The sequence below is a fragment of the Coturnix japonica genome, chromosome 2 (assembly GCF_001577835.2).
Source record: "Coturnix japonica isolate 7356 chromosome 2, Coturnix japonica 2.1, whole genome shotgun sequence".
Lineage (NCBI taxonomy): Eukaryota > Metazoa > Chordata > Aves > Galliformes > Phasianidae > Coturnix > Coturnix japonica.
This window is the reverse complement of record NC_029517.1, coordinates 66,816,920-66,836,512: the sequence shown is the minus strand read 5'-3', so window position 1 is coordinate 66,836,512 and position 19,593 is coordinate 66,816,920. Positions and strand designations below refer to the sequence as shown.

The window sequence follows — 19,593 nt, the reverse complement described above, 5'->3', positions numbered from 1 at the left end:
AGATAGATGGTCAACTAATTAGTCAACTAATTTAGCCAATTTGGTTACATAAAATGGGAAAAGCAAATTTAATGCCCTATATTGCTGTCTGGGGAAAGTCCAGAGAAAGAGTTTTTGTTCAGACCAGTTTATACCAGGTGAAAGTTACTGAAAGGCAAGCTGAAAAGGGCCTCTATAAAGGAGAAAACTAATGGTTATGAAACTTCACAATTAAACAAGTTAAACGAGTAAAACTGTCTGTTCTTTCCTCTATGAAACAAATCAAGAGCACCACAGGTGTCTGTCACAGCCAATATTCCAGCTCCCTTAAACACTGAATATCACAGTCTGGTCTCAGTCTCTCCAACCTGGCCTTGGTGGGATGGAGGTGCTTTTGCTGATGTGACCTGCTGGCATTTCTGCAGCCAGGCCTGCTCGGTTCTGGGCAGATGCTGCTCTGTTAGGTCTGTCTTGTGGAAAATCATTTGTGGGCACTCTTGGCTGACAGAATTATGTGGTGACCCTCCCCACCCCTGAAAAAAACCCCCAAACCAAACCACAATGAATAAATAACACCATCAAGGCTTTTCCTCAAAGGCTGTTACTCTTTTAAAACGGTGTAATGCTGCTACATTCCCACAGGTGCCTTCTTGCTGAAGGTGTATAACTCAAACCACAAACCTGGTGAACTGGGAAGAGAGCTCAGATGGTTTCTCCCTGGTGGCTGTGGGACCTGAGGGGTGCTGTTGACCATGACATGCTCTATCTGTTCAGGTCATGGCACTCCCCAGGTCATTCCACTTACTTTGTCGGCAGCGGTGAGTCGTGTCCAGGGTTTGTCTGCCCTCCTGTCATAATCCTGTGCGTCGGCCACTTCCACATAGTCGCTGAAGCGGATGAGAATCTTCCTCTCACGCAGCTCCTCTACCGTGGGCCTTTGGCTCAGCTGCATGGTTGAAGAAGTGGGGGGGAAAAAAAAAAAAAAAGACATCAGAGCTTCACTTCTTCCCTGCAGAGTGCTGCCTGGGGACCAGTTTTACTGCAACTACCATTGTAATAATAATAGAGTTCAAATATTGCCAGTACTACTGTTTTTAATCAGACTTTCATGCTACCTGGGAGACAGATAACTTGTTGTTTGCTGCAGCACCTTGTTTGTCATCCCACCTTGCTGCTGGAGCAGAATGCTGTTGTTAGGTAAGCAGCCATGGCAGGGGCCTCCAATCCCTGGCAGAAATTGGGTGTAATGCAACATGAAGATTACAGCATAACCTCACACTCTGCCATATGCTCCCCTGCTTGGAGCTGCTGTGGGTGCTTTATTACTGCCTGGGAAGGGCTACATCCTGCCCTGAGTTAGTTGCAAAAGGTGACAACAACTTTCCTTACCATTCTGCCATACTGCAGACCTGCTCTTACCTCCAGACATGGTGGGCAGGATGATGACTACTGCTCACTGAGTGCTGCAGCTCAATTTTATGCCACAGCATATTTGACTGTAACAGTTTACACCACATACTACAAGCTAAATTGCAAGGGTGGATTCTATTGTATCAAGAAAGCCTCTTCACTATTCCAAAGCCATTTCTTTTCAACTTCTCAGCAGAGAGAGCAGCCAGAGTCACAAATCTTCTCAAGAAGTCCATGTATTGTATGACCACTTACACAGCCAAGGACAGATATTGGCTTTTTGGGACCAGTTCTCCTCAGATGCTCAGCTTGCTGATTAATGTCAAGAGGGATTATATGACTGTTTCCAAAGAAGACACAACAGATGTGTGCACATGGATGTACGTTAGCTGCTAATCCTACATTAGCGAAACAGCTACAGGAATGATATTATGAGGAAAAATAATCATGAACCGCTAACATTTAGCTAGATGGTATTCTCATGCTATTACCACACACTACAAATAAGTGTGCTTTGCAATACTTCACTCTTGTGACCAGCGAAAAGTTAAGTACTTCATAAAATGCTTGAGACTCTTTTCTTCAAAGGAGTTTAGGCTCCTAGATCCTGATGTGCAATTCCACCTACCCACCAAACTAAGCATCTCAGTTCCTCTCACTTCATCTCCCAGGGAGAATTAACATTCACATGATGCTGAGTGGAGGATGAAAAAAACATATCTGTGATATCACAGGAAAGAAGCCCACATCTCTGCAGTATCCGGCTGCTGGGGTAGGATCGCTCCCCCATCCCATCCCACCCCACCCCATCTCTGCACTTAAATCCCTGTGTGACTGTGCTTGGATCATCCCTGGAGGATGCATGCCTCTTTCTTCTCTTACATGACAAAGCATTGCCATTGGAGGTGACAGTGGTGCTGCTCTATTGACACAGACCTCAGCACTCACAAAATGAGTTCAGATATCACCTGCAGAAAGGCTGCAAAGCTGCACTAATACTCCACCTGTGAGCTGTTCAGGAAGACAGGAATCCTGTTCTACCCCTCCTGACTGCAGCTGAGATATCTGTGCCCAGAGTAAAGAAAGAAATCACAGAGGGAAGCGTAACCAAGTACACATCTTTACTGCCACGTTATGCCTTTGTCTAGGGCAGCATCCACAAAGTTGCAAGTCAGTGGTTCACATACAGTCTCTCAAGTCATTTTAGGGCAAATCACACTTGATAGGAGAAAAAACAAACAAACCACCATGTTGAAAAAGACCAACTTCAACATTTCTGAATGCTGTATTTATCTTTAAACAATTTTCTCACACTCGTTTTCTTCTACGGAAAACACAACATTTCACAGGAGAAACTGCTCTGCCTATGTTTGACAGTCAGTACTTAAAAACCTTCCTCTTACTTCTTCCAAAAGCCTTCCAAGAAAAGCCCCATTTTAGACACCTACGCTCAGGCCAGCCAGCAAGCACAGAGGTGCTGAGGTCAGCAAGGAGCACAACATAATACATGATGGAAAGAACAGCAATAGCAGAGGAGCACAATGCTAGGCTGCAGCAAACAAGAACAAGCCTAAACGCAGCAGCCACAGATGCAGAAACAATGAAAGAAAACCTCCTCACCCTTTGAAGGCCTCCCATGAGCAAGGATCTATAGCAAGATACCTTTGCCTCCACTGCCAACCTATAAATGAGGTCTGGGAAGCGCTGGATCCTGGCTCCACCCCTTCTGGTTACTCAGGTACATTGCTTGCACCTGAGCTCCCCTGCCTTCCCACCAGATGCTCAATCATTGCTCCAAGCTGTGACTTAGCATTTCTGCTACACACACCTTTCCCAGATTAGACTCCACATTTTGGTGCCCACTTTTTTACAAGCAAACTGCACACACAGCAGGCAGAACTTCTTTTACGCAACAGGAGAAATCTATCTCTGAGCTAGAGCGCTATGTCAGAAGAGCCAGAAAGCACAAGATAGATAGATAGAAATGTGCATACATTTAAATAAGTATTTTTTCACTCTTCAAGACAGCAGAATTTCTTCGTCAACCTGCATCCTGGATACCTACACCTAAATAACCTGCATGCTAAATATGCTCTACAATACCATCCTTGGAGTATAACCACAGTTATGCTCTCAGAGAGGTTTCTCTCTGTCCTACTACTCATCTGGAATGTGATTCCAAACCACTGTTTTTTCTAGCAGTCCCTCTACTGGGAGCTGGCAGCTTTGTTAGCACTGATGTGCTGCTAATGAGACAGCAGAGCAGAATTTTTCTTTCAGTTTTTTCTTTTTTTTCTTTTTTTAAATCTATGCCTGGACAGTGGGGATAGAGATCTTTATAGTGAAATAACATTATGACTACAGCCAAATATTGCAATATTGCAAAGATTAGGGTGTGAGACTCCATCTTTACTTCTATCATCACAGCAGCTTGAATTAAGGGTGAATCACCAATATTATCTGTATAATTCTCAGCTTTTAACATTTCAGGATGCAGCGCAGATGATGCTTTGACTGTTTTCAAATAAAATGTTTTAAGACATGGAGTATGGTGCCATCAGCAAACGACTTTGCTTCAGAAATATCAAACCACAGCAATACCACTCTGTCAGAAAAGCTGTCCTTAAATCCAAACAGATAATGTACAGCCATAAATACACAAATATTTACACACACACACACAAATATTCAATATATTAAGCCAAAGAACAGATCTGATCATAATAAACGGGGAGAAGAGGACAATTATTTTAAGATGGCAATAAAAGCTTCATTGTTTGTACTGTTACCAAACTGCCCTGACTCTTTTTCATGACATTACAGAGACTTCTCATGCTCAGCTCTTTCCATACGTCTGCATTATGCAGAGCACTCTTAAATCTTAAGAGCAGCAGTAGCTGGCAGACAGCTTTGCAGAACACTCTGTAAGTGTCCATTCAGTGTCAGTTTGTGACATGGGCACAGCTCACCTGAGATCTCACCTTGGCATTTATTTTAATGACCTGTGAGTTACGGTCTTTTGGGTCAAAATTACTTAATGCTACACAATCCTTCATGGACTACGTCTGAAAATGAGTTGTGCTTCTAACAGATAGGAAGAACCAAGAATATTTGAAAGTTACAGAGAAAGGACACATTCAAGGACACAATGCAATTGCTTACAGAAAGAGGTGATGTTCCAAGCAGGGGAAAAAGGGTCTCACTCTCTGTGCTCACCCCATGGCTCCCTACAAAGTGTCTTGTCTGGGTGTACCACCTCAGCATATACATTCCAGTTCATCTATTTGTGAAGAATTGTGAGCTGAGCAAGTCACCACATTATATCAGTGTGAATGTGAACAGAAACTGTTGTCGTGGGAGGCCCAGATTTCCTCTGGATGTTCTCGATCACTAGATATAAATATGGGCACATAACAAGCTTTGATAGTAAGCTAGTTTTAACTCAAACCCCCGTGTTCTCAGCATGGGATGTGAAGCAAACTAAAGCACTGTCACCAGGTAAAGTGGAGGGAAAACCAATCTTGTCTGTCTGGTCTTAGTAGAATGTGAAATGCTGAGTTTGCTCTACTTGAGACAGGTGAAGCTTGTTACCTCGTCTCTTCACTGTTTGCTTTGTTACCTCATTAAAATGTTACGATTGTTATTTAATGGAAGGAACTGAAGCAAAAAATGACAAACTCTAACTAGCAGTGCTAACAACCTCCTCACCTCTTTGCTCCCCACCTCTTGTGCTAAGACATAGGAGCAGGATGTGACTGAAATGCCCCAAAGCTCTTTTCCCTTTTTGACAATAAATGCTGTTTATCCAAATTAGCAGCCAACCTTTACTGCTTTCTGACCTTTTTGACCCCTTCCTCTCACCTCCCTCTGCTTTGCCACACAACTCATTATTTCAAACACCCCATGTTGATGCAGGTGAGGGGAGGTCCATTATAGAAAATACTTATCAGCAAGACACTGCCTGGGGAGGCTCCAGCTTGCCTTCCCATCAATAGAGGCTTTAAGTTGTACCAGAGCAGGAACTTAACAGGAACAAACACTTCAGACTATTGCATGGATTTTAAGAAACAGCCACATCTCTTCACTTTGGTTGTTTCTACTGCTATGTTTCCTTGCAGCCAGACCTCAGTGAAAGACTAATGACAGTGGGGGGACAGGAAGCCATGAACAGCTCTGGGGAACAGGGAGAAAAATGCTATTGGAGAGAAGGCAGGAAAGCGGAGCTTTACTCCTCTTCACAAACAAATACGTAATATCTTCTGTTCATTCAGGCTACAACTCTATATCTGTGGAAAAGCTCAGGGGGAGTTCAGGCGCATGTTAATTGCTTTGGTGCTACACCAAATTCTTGGTTGTAGTTTCTGGAGGCCCAGATCTCCTCGTGAAAGGAAATTGGATGCAACACTTCTCCCAGAGGATCTTAGCACATTCACAGTCCTGGAACGGGCTTGTTAGGTGTCTGCAACCAGAACTCAGAGAAATCCCCACCTGTTACACTCCTCAGTTCAAACAGTAGAAGTCCAGGTGCCCAAAGCTGCCAGTGGGACTCCACAGGAGAGAGCATGGAGCAGGACAGATGTGCAAGGAAACAAGTGACTGAGAAAGTGCCCCAACCACTATCTGCTAGACAAGACTGAGAGCAAGAAATGTGCTTAAAGGTGCAGCTTGCTGTAGGCTGCCCAACTTCTTAAAGTTTTTTTACAGAAATTGCCTGTCCATATGATGAATTCAAGCAGATATTTATTACTGCCTTTAATAAGACATCTAGACCTAGTAAGGCAATTTTAGTTATTACAGCATGTCATGTCACAACTCATCATCATCATACTGTAACAAAGTGTGATTGCTGAAGGAATTTTAGGAACAGCTTTCTAATGGATGAGGAAATGGGCTGTACCCTTGGAGCTGGAATCACGCCATCAGAAACAGGGAACAATTTCTACAGTGCAAAGTCAGAAGTCTTTTCAGTGGCTTCTGCAGAACCCCTTCCCATTATAGCCAGACATGGACACAAGAAGGCAACACGGCATACTTTCCTTATGTTGAGTTTACCCTATGGGCATGTCTGCATGAAAACTCAGTGTAAATAGAGAGGTCTGCTGGGCAACGCTCTCGATGTGCTCAACTAAATTTCTGCTTGATCTGAGGTTTAAAATCCTTTGGTAATAAGACTTCAGTACAAATCGACAGAAGGAGCCTGCCACTCTGATGCAAACACGACACATCTGGGACATGTTCATGAAAGGCAGAGCTGGGGAATAACTATTGCAGGATTCACGAGGCACCTGGCACTTCTGGTTGTCATCTAGACATTAGCACACTTTATTCCATTCTTTCCTCCAGACATTACTGAGCCTCTGTGACAGTACATTTGGCAGGTGAGAATGAAATTCCTTGTTAGACCAAGCCTGTCGTTAGAATCATTGAATCGCTAAGTTTGGAAAAGACCGCTAAGATCTTCCAGTCCTAGAATGATTTATAACAGTTTAACAAGCAGGCAAAATCAAACAATATGAGTTATGCTGCTACCAACCTCACAATCATGCTAAGGGCAAAAGAAAATATCTGCTAAATGGCCAAAAAGAAAAAGAAAATAAGAAAAGGCTAAAAACAGCACAGCCTGGAATGTCAGTACGAACAGTGAACTGCCAAAGACCTGGACTGACTTGTTCCTGCTTAAAAGTGCAAACAAGACCAAGGGAAAAAAAGCTCACAGAAATGTGCTGAGAATTCAGGACATTTTTGTTTAGGTTGTAGCTGTGGCCTCTATCTCTAATAGACAACTCATTTGCTGTGTATTTTTCCTAGAAAGGAGCAGAGGATGGGAACCGCATGGAGGTAGCGCAGGATGCTTTAGCAAGCCCCCACTTCTAAGGCAGCAGATTAGCTATGGGTAGCTTTGCTTTTTATCTTCTACAGTTGTCCCTCAGATGGCATAAAGCTTTGGACTGGATTCCTCTACATGTTTACTCTTCAGTGCACAGGGAAATTGACAGACTAGTAAAACAGCAATTCTAGCCTTTGCACTGAGCTTAAGTTCTACAAAATCTCTGCAATGCAGAGAGGTTCTATTCCTTCCAGACAGTGCTATAAGGGGATGTAAGAGCATCCCTGCCATTGCTGGCAGGAATTAGAGTCTTTAAAATAATATTATAGCTCTCTTTGCCACGTTCTTTGTTCCTGCAGACAAAAGCAGCATCACCCAGTTGGTGTCAGGGAACTCTGCTGATTTAATTGAGTTGAGAATAAAGTCTGAGATTTTTAAACATGAAAGAAAACAATCCAGCTCTCTGAATGTAAGCTTTGCATATATATTCACAGTCCTTTCTGTGTCATTATTTGCACCATAAAAGCTTGCAGTCACATATCCCTGAACAAGTAAGCCAACTAAAAGCATATAGAAGAATGGTGCTGCTCCATAAGCTTTTGAGTTTTTAGAGGACTTTCTCCTGCTCCGTAGGTGGGAAATAGAAGCGAGTGGTGAAATAAAGTTTACCTGCAATAACAGGACAGACTGTTGGCTTTGTATATGGGGGCATCTGTAGACATTTACACCAGCCGAGAATCTGAACATGTGTATCTGAAATTACTGTTCTTCAGTTTTAAGAGCAAATGACTTTCAAATGGGAGGAAAACCAAACCCAAACTATCCTGTTTACTTTGTCCTTCCCTGCTGATACAAGACAGTATGATTGTTTTCTGCAGTATACACCATTTTCCAAGTGCTTGTCTCCATTTAGTTGGAATGCCTCAAGTGACAATCTCCCCTTCCAGAAAAAGTTTATTTCCTAGTTTACTGCTTCTTAAGGTAGAATTTTCGAATGCAATCAACATTCTTTTAACTTTGCTTTCTCCTTGTAATAGCGTTGTAAGCCATTCCATTACAGAAAGCAGAGTTAAGACTAATGCTAGGCTGTGCATCCTGCACAATCCAAAGCTCCTTATGTTATGAAGTCTAGATCTTCCTTTGGCCAATTTCAAAATGTTACTGTCAATAGCCTGCACAGCACTTCCCTTCTCTGTCCATGGACTTAAACTCTGTAGCAGAGGTGATGTCTTCTCCTGAAGACTTCTTTCAGGACTGGTTTCATACCCTACTTTGGAAAATAGTGCCATGGAAAAGAAAAAATGCAAACAGTTCTGCAGTAAGAAGAAAGTTACGGTAATGCCATAATAGGATCAAAGCTGCTTCTCACCTTACGTGTTAATCTTCTCTTTATCTCTCGTTTTTCTTCCTGTTCCTCTTGCTCATTCCGGGCTGTAAGAGATATATAACAATCTCAAGCTGCAGACTTATCAAATATGCACAGCATGCAACAAATAAGCCTGTCCATCAGTATATTAATGTTTCAGGACCTCTCTGATATGCAGCATGCCCCTCTGGGACTGGTGAACCTGCCTGACCTATAGCTTCTTTGCTTCTTCACACACTTCATAAACATCTACACAACCTTCCTTTCCCTTTACTGGCACTCTTAATGTGTGCCATTCTGTCAGAAGGCCAGGCAACAAGCCATTATGCCATATGGGGCTCAGCTATGATATGGTTTGATTCTGAGAGGTCAACAGCTGAAAAAGAAACGTGTATAATTTTTTTTTTTTTCTGTTTGTGGAATGGAAATGTATCGAAAACTCGGAGTAGGGATGTTAGGCAATATCTGCAACTTCATGTGACTTGAGTAGAGTGAAGAGAGAGTCTCCTTCCCTCCTTCATGAGCCTTCATAGCATTGTAATGGAGTGTAAAAATCACATCCTAGGGAATCCACTTTCAACATTAAGCCAAAAAAATCACATGCTACAAATCCTCACCAGGGTAAGCCTCAACCATTACAACTCGAGAGGGCAGTTAGATTTGACCACGTTACCTTTTGTTTTTTTTCAGTTTAGGAACAGACTCTCATGCATGTCTTGGCACTGAACTTTACTGAAAGTCAGTAAAATCACAGGTTTCTGTGTACTCCACTACTCAGACACTTAGGATCTGTTTTTACTGCTTCGTTGATACCTGAATTGCTTCTTACTAAAATCAAGCCCAAAGGAAAGCAAATGCAACTCAGCCACTAGTACCCTGTGCCCCTTGTGTGATTTAGTTTTCACTCAGACAGAACTAACTCAGGCACCAACAAGTCTGCAGGGAAGATACAGACATCCAGGGACACGTTGGGGTAGGAGGATTGAGCTAAATCACTTAAATTTTGTCTAAAATAAATCCAAGGGGAGCAGGCACCTCTGGCTGAGTGGTAGTAGCAGAATAGGATATAAGCATCAAAAGACTGTGTGGGCAAAGCCCCACAACAAGCAAGAAGAAGGGCTGGGTCGGATGCCAGTTTTTTTGCTGCTCAGGACAACAGAGAGTCACTTCAAGGTGATTGCTCACTGACTTCATCAGGAGTGGGAATTCTCCATCAAAGTGGACAAAGAGCCCATCACTGGTCTGTAAGAGGGCTTATAACATGCCCATTACCTTTAAATGTTATTTTCCCCAAAACACTGCTTGCATTGTCTGGAGGAAGGAAGCTGATATTGGAGCAAAAAGACCAAAAGACACCATGGACTTACAAATAGGTATTTAACTGGTAACGAGAATACCTATATTGTTCCATATACTTTTATATTTCAATGGTTTCCCTTCCTGCTGGGCTGGATTCTGGTCTAGCAATTGCTCTTCCAGCATTTTTGTTCTTCCCGTTGTGTCACAGATTTGGAGAAGCCAGGACTGCAAATAGCCACTCACAGAAGCAGAGTCACTAATAAATCCTTTAAGATTAAGCCAGAGAGAACAGCAAATGGAGTCCACATGGTGCCTGGGCAGAACTGAAAGTATATGAGGAGTTCTGTATAAACTGAGTCAAAGTGGCTCACTTTTGTAGTCCGCATACAATGCCTTTCTTTTCTCCTCATTTCTCAGCCTATTTATCCACCTTCAGAGACAACCAGGAAGGCTTGAAAACCTCGGTCAGGTACAAACTGAGAATTAGGAATACATTCTCCTCTGAAAACAGAAAATACTATCTCTTGAATTTCAATTAAGTGCTGATCTACAGAACTGTTGCTTTATGTATACAAAAGATGCTCTTTAGGGTTTAATGGGTCACAGTTTCCAGGCCTAATTTCTGTGCTAATGTGAAATGTCTCCTGGCATGTTCTGAGACCATCAGGCCCCACCTACACAAGTTTTTGTGAGGAATTTATACCAGCCTGATGTGCCAGACTGACAAGTAAAGTATTTGTATCCATCACAGAAGTTGCACTGGGGCATCTAGGCATCGTGGCCTGCAAGTATTAATTGCAAAAAGAGTAGTTTAGTCTTCACACTACAGACCCTACAGGTCTGTACTTCTCTGCACTGTGTGCCTTTGATTTCATTGAGTCACTGCACTGGGTATGTGTCAGTGGAAGACCCATCAAGCACATGTCCCTCTATTCTCAGTTTCTTAGCAGTGGCTGCTGTAGTCTTACTGCTGCTACAAGCAAGTAATGCACTCTTGTAATTTAACCAAGACAATACATTCATAAGTATCCCTGCAGCATGGAGCTAGGAAGGGATCACTTTGCTTACAGGGAATGGGTGCACATATGCATTTTGCCTCATTTCTTTCCACCAGAACTGACGGTGATATAGTTACACATCACAGGAACATAACAATACTCAGTAAGACAAGTGCATCAAGGAAATGATGGCTTTAACTGCAGAGGAAATCCTATTTACTTCACCTGGAAGAATGCTGGGGTTTCTTTTCAGCGTGTGCTGTGAACTGGGCTTTTGCAAGCAACTTGAACTGTTTACATAGAGAGTTTAAAGTCTTAATTATTGCATCCTATGGCTCTTTCTCCATAGGCTCCACTGTATCAATCAAAATTCTCAGACGTATAGTAATTCTGTACTGAACAGACATTATATTTACCTGTTTAAGAGTGGAATATTATTTTTAGCTACTTTTAAAATTGTGTAACTATTTCTAAATGTTTGTTCCTTGTCCTGTTGTATTTCACCAAAAATTATGATGCCTTGGAAATTCCCCCTTAGCTTTTCCTGTGGTTATGATGTTGTTTGTCTACCAGGACAGACAGTGTTTTGGGCAGATGTGTGCTTAGGAATCAAGAAAAAAAAACATCGGTTTAGGAAATAGAGTATAGTTCTGGAAATAAAGTATAGTTCTGGATTCACAGCAATATTTTCAGGCACATCTGTGTCATATAGGAGCCTTTATAAAATTCAGAAGGAAACTGATGAGGCTCAGAGGATAATTCCCCTGAAAAACAAAACAACTCAAGTCTCTGCATGGGAGAGATTAGGAAATCTCTGATAGGACCCCAGCTTTGGTCACGCCACTTCTCTGCTTCAAACACTTCATCCAGAACTGCTGCCTGAGACCCCCCTACCTGCCCACAGCCCCTGTCAGCCACCCTCACCAGTGCCAGTGCGGTGTTTACTGGTCACATACCAGTGCCAAGTGCTGCATGGCACGGGCTGCTTTGTGCTGGCAACCAGAGACAGGATGACAACACGAGCTGCTGAGAGAATTGGCCTCTGTCCCCGTTAGCCTGAGCTCATTGTTGGTCATGCTACAGGTTCCCTCTCCTTCAGCTGTCCTGACAGCCTCCATCCCAAGGCAATCACAGAGGGATGTGCCACCAGTTCCCCAGTTTCTGCCACCTTTTAGACTGAATTCTGCCAGCTGCTGGCACAGGAACTAGGGATGAATAGTAGGAGCGTGGCTATTACAGGGGACTGATCCCAAAGAAACAGCTTTCCTGGCAGCCTCAGGCTTGCCGCACTGCCTTTGCTGTCCAGTCCTTGCTCCTCTTTGCATTGATAGCAGTGTCTGTGTCTTTCCTTGTCTGCCATGCATGACAACATGAATAACATGTGAGGAGTTTGATTCTGAAGAATTTAATCAGTTGTTTCTGCTGATTTCCAGAGAATTTGTCTTTAGCTACCACACTTCTATGGTTCTGTGCAAGTCTGCTGTTTGAACAATAGAAGATATACAATGGACCAACCTATGATGCTCTTTTAAGGTACCATGTAGGAATACTCTTGACTGTGTTCATTTTTAAAATTTCCCTAGAATGAAGGATTTTACTGTCTTAAAAAAGGAAGTTCTTTATTCTATTCCTCATTTCCAAAGTACCAACAATAATGAGATGAACAGCTTTGTGCTTCTGTTAAAAAGCAAACTCTTCAAGGTGAGTAATCAAACTGCTGTTTTTCTTTCCCAAGATTACAAGGTTTGTGCAAGACTCAGTCCTGAACTGGTGACAACATACCTAGGAACTTAACTTATCAGAGACTCTCCAAATGGTAGTCTGTCTCTTTAAAATATACTTTAGTGACCTGAGTATCTATCGGTAAGTTTGTGGCTGGCTGATTTAAAGGAAGAGTTTCAGGGGAACATTTCACTGGAATTATCCCAAGTAACACAGGATTCTACTTTGAATTAAATAAAGGCTCCACCTAAGTCTAGATCGCTGTGAAGGTTTTCAGCAAAACTCATCAAGCCACGCTCTAATGGCTTTACCAGCTTATAATGGGATGCTCATATCCGCGTGAGAGCAGCACAGAAAGGCTTTTCAGAATGACCCTCTATTGCAAACAGGACTTGCAAAAAAGATTCTGTGTTGGTTGTTTTTTTCTTTCCCAAGGGCTGTTCATTCATGTGAATTTACTGACTACGTTTTTAATGAATTATTTCTGCAGCTCTAAGTGTTGCTGCAGACCTGCACACTTACTTGCATTTATAATGCACTTTGTTGTTATTTGTGATGCATATGTAGAATAGCCGATGTTTTATAAGAAGAACCCACACAACGTGAATCTGAGCTAATGCAAACTAGCCGGCTTCAGATTAAATGTTAGTAGTATCAGGACTTACGTTTCAGAATGTTCCTCTGCTCCAATTCTTCAGCTGTCGGCCTCTGGCTCAGTCGTCTGCGAAAAAAGTCCAAGATCAGTTTCTGGACCATATCACATCCTCCTCAGCTCAATGTCTTTGAGAGTTATTTTGAGGTGTGAAAGGCAGAGCAGAAAGCTCCAACACTGCTCCATTATGCACTTGGTGTGCCTGGACCATGCGTGACACAGACCATGTTTCACTTTCGCAGTTTCCTCTGTGTCCAGCCCATGAAAGACGAACTGTGTTAAGTCATCTTAGGCACAGCACTCCCACCCCTACCCCAGGCAGAGCTGCTGGGAGTTAAGCTACACAGATGTCTTCACTTAATTTCCTTCCTCCCATGCCTGCTTCCTGACTCGCACAAGCATTTCTAGCTGAGACCCTGCTAACCCTCTCCCTGCCCTTTTGTGAGCCTCCAGGCTTGTTCAAACAGCATCTGAACACACAGGCAGCCTGCAGAAAAAACAAGGGACAGTTTGGCAGTGCTGAGGGCCGAACAATAGTGGCACTCCTCCTCCACAGCTCCACTCCCCTCCTCCTCTGGTGGCTTGTATTAAACCTTACAGTGAAGATCAGCATGACTTGCCTGTCAACCTGTAGGACAGACTCACAACAAATGCAATCTAATTACAAGCAGGGGCCCCGAGTGCAGAAACAATCTGAATATTCAGAATACAAAGCAAAGCAGAGAAGCACAAAGGGATCTTAAGGAAAACAAAGACAACCACTTCGATGACGTTAGAAGTCAACACTGCTGGGCCTGCTCCTGCTCTCACCAGGCTCAATGGGAGTTTTGTCAGTGCTGCCAGTGACAGGACACCGCCTTCTCATCCCTCAGGCATGGTCATTCAGGGAGGTACCCAACAGGGGCCATCTCCAGAGACAGGGGATAGTGTCTGCATCACTTAGTTCAATACCCCTGCTTTGGCCAGCAACCTCTGGTCCACCCTCACATGGTGCACAAGGATGAAGTGTGTGGGATGGGTGGGAGCCTCATCTTCTGTATGAAGGCAGAAGTTTGGGCACCTGATTTTACACAGCCTGAAGATTTCTGCTATCAGAGATGATACCAGCTGTACTGCCTTTGGGGCCATTTTCCATCACTAAGACAGAACACGGTCCTATTCCAGTGCAGAATTTGGAATGACTGGCTTTGCCTCTTTGCCATGGCAGATCAATCAAACACCTCACTGAAAAAGTGTCACAGGGTCAGAAACTCGACCATAATTCAGAAGTAAAGAATACCTACAAAGTACATTGAAGATGAAAGTGAAGTTAGAATGCTTGCTATCACCATCTTTAAGATACAGTAGCTGTTGCTAATGGAATACTTCACCTCAGTATTAAGAAGAAATCACAGCTACTTTATTTCAATCAGCAGTTGAGAATCAAAGAGAAAAAGCTGCCAAGTTTAGCTCCACTAAGAGTGTCTGCAGGAACTGAGTTATAGGAAGCTTTTAATCCACCACGCTGTGATGTTTCTCAAGAGGAAGCATTGGATGAACGTTCAGGACAGACTCAATCCACCCAGTGTGCAGCACTTCTATAGAAACAAACATCACACAACGAGTGTAAGGAGACATCAGTCTGAAAAGAAGGCTTCCAAAGAACTCCTCTTCCAGAAGAAAATGATGATTAAAAGGCGCAGCTAACACTTTTATTAAGAACAGTTCACACTGGACCATTGCAAACAAAAGGCAGAGGTTTTGTCTATCTACATGAATGATTTGCATAAAAGAGCAAGTCTTCCATGTATTTCCTTCTCATCTCAGTATCTGCCAGAAAGTAGATGAATTTAAATCAAGTTTTTACTTCACTTTTTCACTGCATCTACACTGAAGTGAGGGATTTCGTCCAAGCATGTCCTATACATGTATCCCCATTTCCTGTGTAGCTCAGAGACCTACACACTATGCAGTTCTTCCCTAAGATTCCTGGTAGGGTGTCTAGTGAAAACCAGCAAGAAACATCTGCGTTCCCCGTCAATAATCAAAGTATTGTATGGATCCCATAAAAAACCTTTTTCAGGCTGCAATGTGCTTCTGCCTCGACGATGACCACTGTTCTAAAGGGATGAAGTTACATGGCAGAAAAAAACAAGGTATTTTTCATAGATACAGTCTAGAGATCTAGAGTTTTTGGGTTTGCCATACGTTGGGCAGCTGTTAACATTTTTGACAGTACTAGGTACTATCCTGTAAATAAATGAATGTTAGCAGCTCTTGCTTTGTTATTGGGGCTGCAAAGACACATTTTTTTCCCACACCTAATTTCCATGTACCATCTCCAGCGCATTGTTGTGATCTTAGCAAACAGTAGATGTGATAACTCCACTCTTTGTCTTTCCTTCCTGTGTTGTGCAGAATAAAAATATTAACAAAGCCCACCTAGATCGCAGAGGCTGATTTCAGAGGTTTGATTGCTGGATTGCTGCTGTGCCTTCTTTCATTTAACATTGCAGGGGCTGCATGAGGCTGTCAAGAGGCCAGAGGTCAGGAAACAAGCGTCTAATTAGCAGCACAATCAGAACAGAAAGGAGAAAAAGGAGGTGAGAAATGATGTGGTTGCAGACCTCCTGCAATAGCAAGTAAAGAAACTGCTTATGGAAACTATCAGAATCAAGTGGGATGCAAGTTATTGACCAGAATGGGAACTCTGTTTTGTGGAGCTACAGGAATATAGTTATCTGACCAAGGAAAAGACAGGCCTTTGAAAGCACCAGCCTTTCAACAGTTCTTTCTGAATTTAAAGACCTCCGTGTAAACATGCTTAACCATGTGTGAACGTGTCATCCTTTTTATTTTGCAATTAACATCAAATTAAGAGTCTGCACAGTGATGCTTGGACTGCTCTGCAGTGCAGTCATGCCCAGAGGGCACTCAGGACAGTGGTCACCTATCTGCTTAGATGACAGCACTTTTGGTCTGGTTACACTTCTGAAGCAAGGCACTCCTGACTACCTAGGCTGCCTCCTGACTAAGAACATGGCTTGCTGGAAAATGACACCTAATTTACTTGCCAGGCTTGTTAACTCCAAGAGTTAGCAGACACAAGAGGCAATACCGAGAAGCTTTCCAGAGCTGGAATGGTGACATCTGATGGGCATGACCCTGGAGCAGCAAACAGGTCATAGGTGGTCATAACAGGGCACACAGAAGTATGGTGAGGTGCCCACAATGCCACCAACATATTCTGGAGCTCATCCATGCTCACAATCTGTTCCTATGGTATAAGTCACAAAGACACGAAGAAACTTCTGAGTGCAGGGGGTTATATCTTCTGGAGTAACTCTTAAATTAATTCTCTAGAAGCAAATCTTTTTACCTAAGTGCATCTGGGTTCATACCACCCTAGAGATTGCTCTAACAGAGGAGCTGGGCACATGAGAAGGCAGCTGCCATAAAGAACTACTTGTTGCATAGCTCTTTAGTTGGCATAAATGAGCACGACTGAAGCCAGCAGAACTGTGCTGATTTAAATCAGCTATATAATTCAACATGAGGAAAATTCAATGGCAGTAAAGAGTCTTACTATTGCTTAATTTAGCTTGCCTTTCTCAATAATAGTGCTGATAGCAAAGCAATACTGATGAAGGATAACTTACTAGGGGCTCTTTGTACTCCCACAACAAATGCAGAAAAGTGGAAGATGAAAATGGATGAGAAGAAAAGCTTTTATTTGCTTGTGACAGTTAACTGTTAGCAAAGGGCAAGAAAAAAAATGACCTCCTTTCCTTATGCCACTGCACATTGAGCAAAAAATATCCATAAGCTCAGCAACTCACCTTCTCTGAATTGTCAACCCAGATACTGTCAGCCAGACTTAAGAGTCTACGGAAAACTATCTTTCTCCTAACAGGATTTATAAAATGGGATTAACATAGTTTTATCAATCAGTGAATAAGCTGAAGGGATATTAAATAGAAAATCCTTACCCAAAGAGGAAAATGTAAACTTCTACACCATTATGATTTCTGTACCAGACTCCATTAAGATGTTGGCTAATTTGTAGGATACATTATCACCTCCTTTAAGCTCTCTTCCTCGTGTGACAAATCTCTTGGTATCTGTCATGATAACACTCTTTAGAACTGTTTTTCTTGAGAAATTAAGGCAATAAAACCATAAGGAGCATTTGCCACGATTCAGTTACCATGTAATGAGTACTCCTCACTTCCCTGTTCATTTTAAGCTTTCATCCCCTTCGAGACTGTAGTGATCCTGCAGCTAAAAAGAGGCCTGTGGTAAGAGCAGTCCACAGGGGGCAGAGACTCCTGGTCGCCACTAGATAAAGCACCACTGAGAGAGTCTCAGTGAAAACTACTTAGGAAATTTTGGTAGAATGTGCTCGCTTACAGCAAAAAAACCCAATCAATTAACAACTGTAAAGCATCAGTTGGAGAACTAAGTGCTTCCTAGTGCTGCCATCGCATCTCAGCTTGTTCCCTGGGCTGCATCACCTGGTCCAGAATAGCCAGAGCAGGACCATGTCCTGAAGGATAACAGTGGCAATTTGGCTCAGCACCTCATCTGAGCACACCACAGGAAATAACAAGTGTTCCAGCACATGAAACAACAGAATGACAGCTCCTATAACATGCTTGCAGACATACATTAGAAGGGATCTGCAAGAAAATAACATTTTCAACAAAAAAATGTTTCAGATTTTAATTTAGGCTCTAAGCAGCCTCCTTCTGCTCCTCAAATCATGCTCATTCCAGACTTCGTTTTGCGTTAAGAAACACAATCAGTATAAACATTAAAGCTCTACCTAGTCTAGATTACCGTGAAGACCTTAAGGAAAATTTACCAGCAATTTTTCTGCTTTCTCAAGCATCTGAATAGTGGAAAATAAAACCAAGTGGGCACTTTGTCTAAAACATTTTTTTTTTTCATTCTTTAGCCCTTGTGAATCCATTCTAGACTCATTGCTCAATGTACTCCTTCCTGTTTAAGCGGATTGAGGAATTGATTTATTTTGGTTTGATTTACTCTTGGGAAGTTACAAGCTCCCCACAAAACAACAGGCTGCCCACATTAGATCAGATTCGGTCTCCTGGGGGAAAGAGATTCGTGTTCTAAATGTAGATTTCAACAACCCACATGAAGTTAAAATCTTATCTATCATACACATAACACATTTCCATGAAATACCTAAATAAAGCAGAAACATCTTGGTCTGTGAACTCTGCATTTTGTTAAGAAATTAAAAGGAATGATGCGATAGTCCAACTGCGCTGAGCAGAAACAGAGTTATACACCTAATAATGACACATCCAATCAGCAATCTTTCATAAGATCACAGGAGGAGCTTCCAGTGAATCTCCCTGCACAAAAGGGACTGCGGTATCACAATGCAGAGACCTGCATTTTGCCAAGGAACTGATTATCAGTGTTTTACTGTTTTCTCAAGATAAAGCCACGTATTGCCAAAAATTCAGACTTCAGCTCCTTCTTCACTAAGTGCAAAACACCTACTGATACCTTGAACACTGCAAGAGCACACAAGATTGTCTCACAACCTGAGCTCTAAGATGGAGCTTCCTCTGTTTCGTTATCACATTGTTTCATTATCATCAGCCAAATGGCAGCTGCTCACATAAAACACCATCACAAAAGTTTAATTTTAAATAAGGGCATGGTGGAATTAAAACAGTTGTACCATATGAGCTTTGTAGCACTAGTTCTCAGATCTCTTATCCCTAACCCCAACAGCAAAATGTCCAACTGTAGTAGGAAACAAAGAACAATCTTTTTTCAGAAGAGAGAGCTTACAATGTCTCTAATTCAAGAACGTATTTTTGGAACAATAAAAATTGGATATTTTTGAGTACTGAAAATGCAGAAGGCTAAAGAAAAAAAATGTGCTAAAGTGATAGTGATTGTCTTCCTGCACAGCTTTGAGGAAAGACATTTGCTTCTATAGAAGTAGTAATATTCAACTGAAAGCTGATTTCACAAAGTGTAATTCACAGTTCAAGGTCAATCCATTAATGACTTGATTGAATAAAATGGCACTGTGAAAATCAGCCTGATCTGAACAGATGTGCTTGCTATCTACAGGCGTTATTGTGGCTACTTAGTTTTAGAATCTTTTCTCCCTGTGGTTACACGGTTTTATGTCTGAACAAACATAACAAGTCTTCAAAGAAGCATTTTTTAAAGGAAACATTTGGAGGCTAAATCTTAGAAACATTATTTTCCTTACCCCTTGTAAGACATTAAATTTAATATTCTTTTTCTCCAAAGACCAGTGTTTGGAGGCCCCTATTGCTAACTTCTGGCACTTACTTTCTCAGTTTTGAGG

The 19,593-nt window shown here is 42.3% G+C and overlaps 1 protein-coding gene across 11 annotated transcripts in view; it reads right to left on the bottom strand.

Annotated features, from left to right (window-relative positions):
* The window catches only part of PHACTR1 (phosphatase and actin regulator 1), a 259,864-nt gene that overhangs the window by 5,778 nt on the left and 234,493 nt on the right, over positions 1–19,593 (bottom strand). For all 11 annotated transcript variants that reach the window (XM_015854710.2, XM_015854712.1, XM_015854709.2 and 8 more), the window contains 3 exons: positions 13,267–13,322; positions 8,586–8,647; positions 785–925 (listed from right to left, as the gene is read on the bottom strand). In XM_015854710.2, the coding sequence (XP_015710196.1) occupies positions 785–925; positions 8,586–8,647; positions 13,267–13,322 (259 nt within the window). The remainder of the gene's footprint in view (positions 1–784; positions 926–8,585; positions 8,648–13,266; positions 13,323–19,593) is intronic.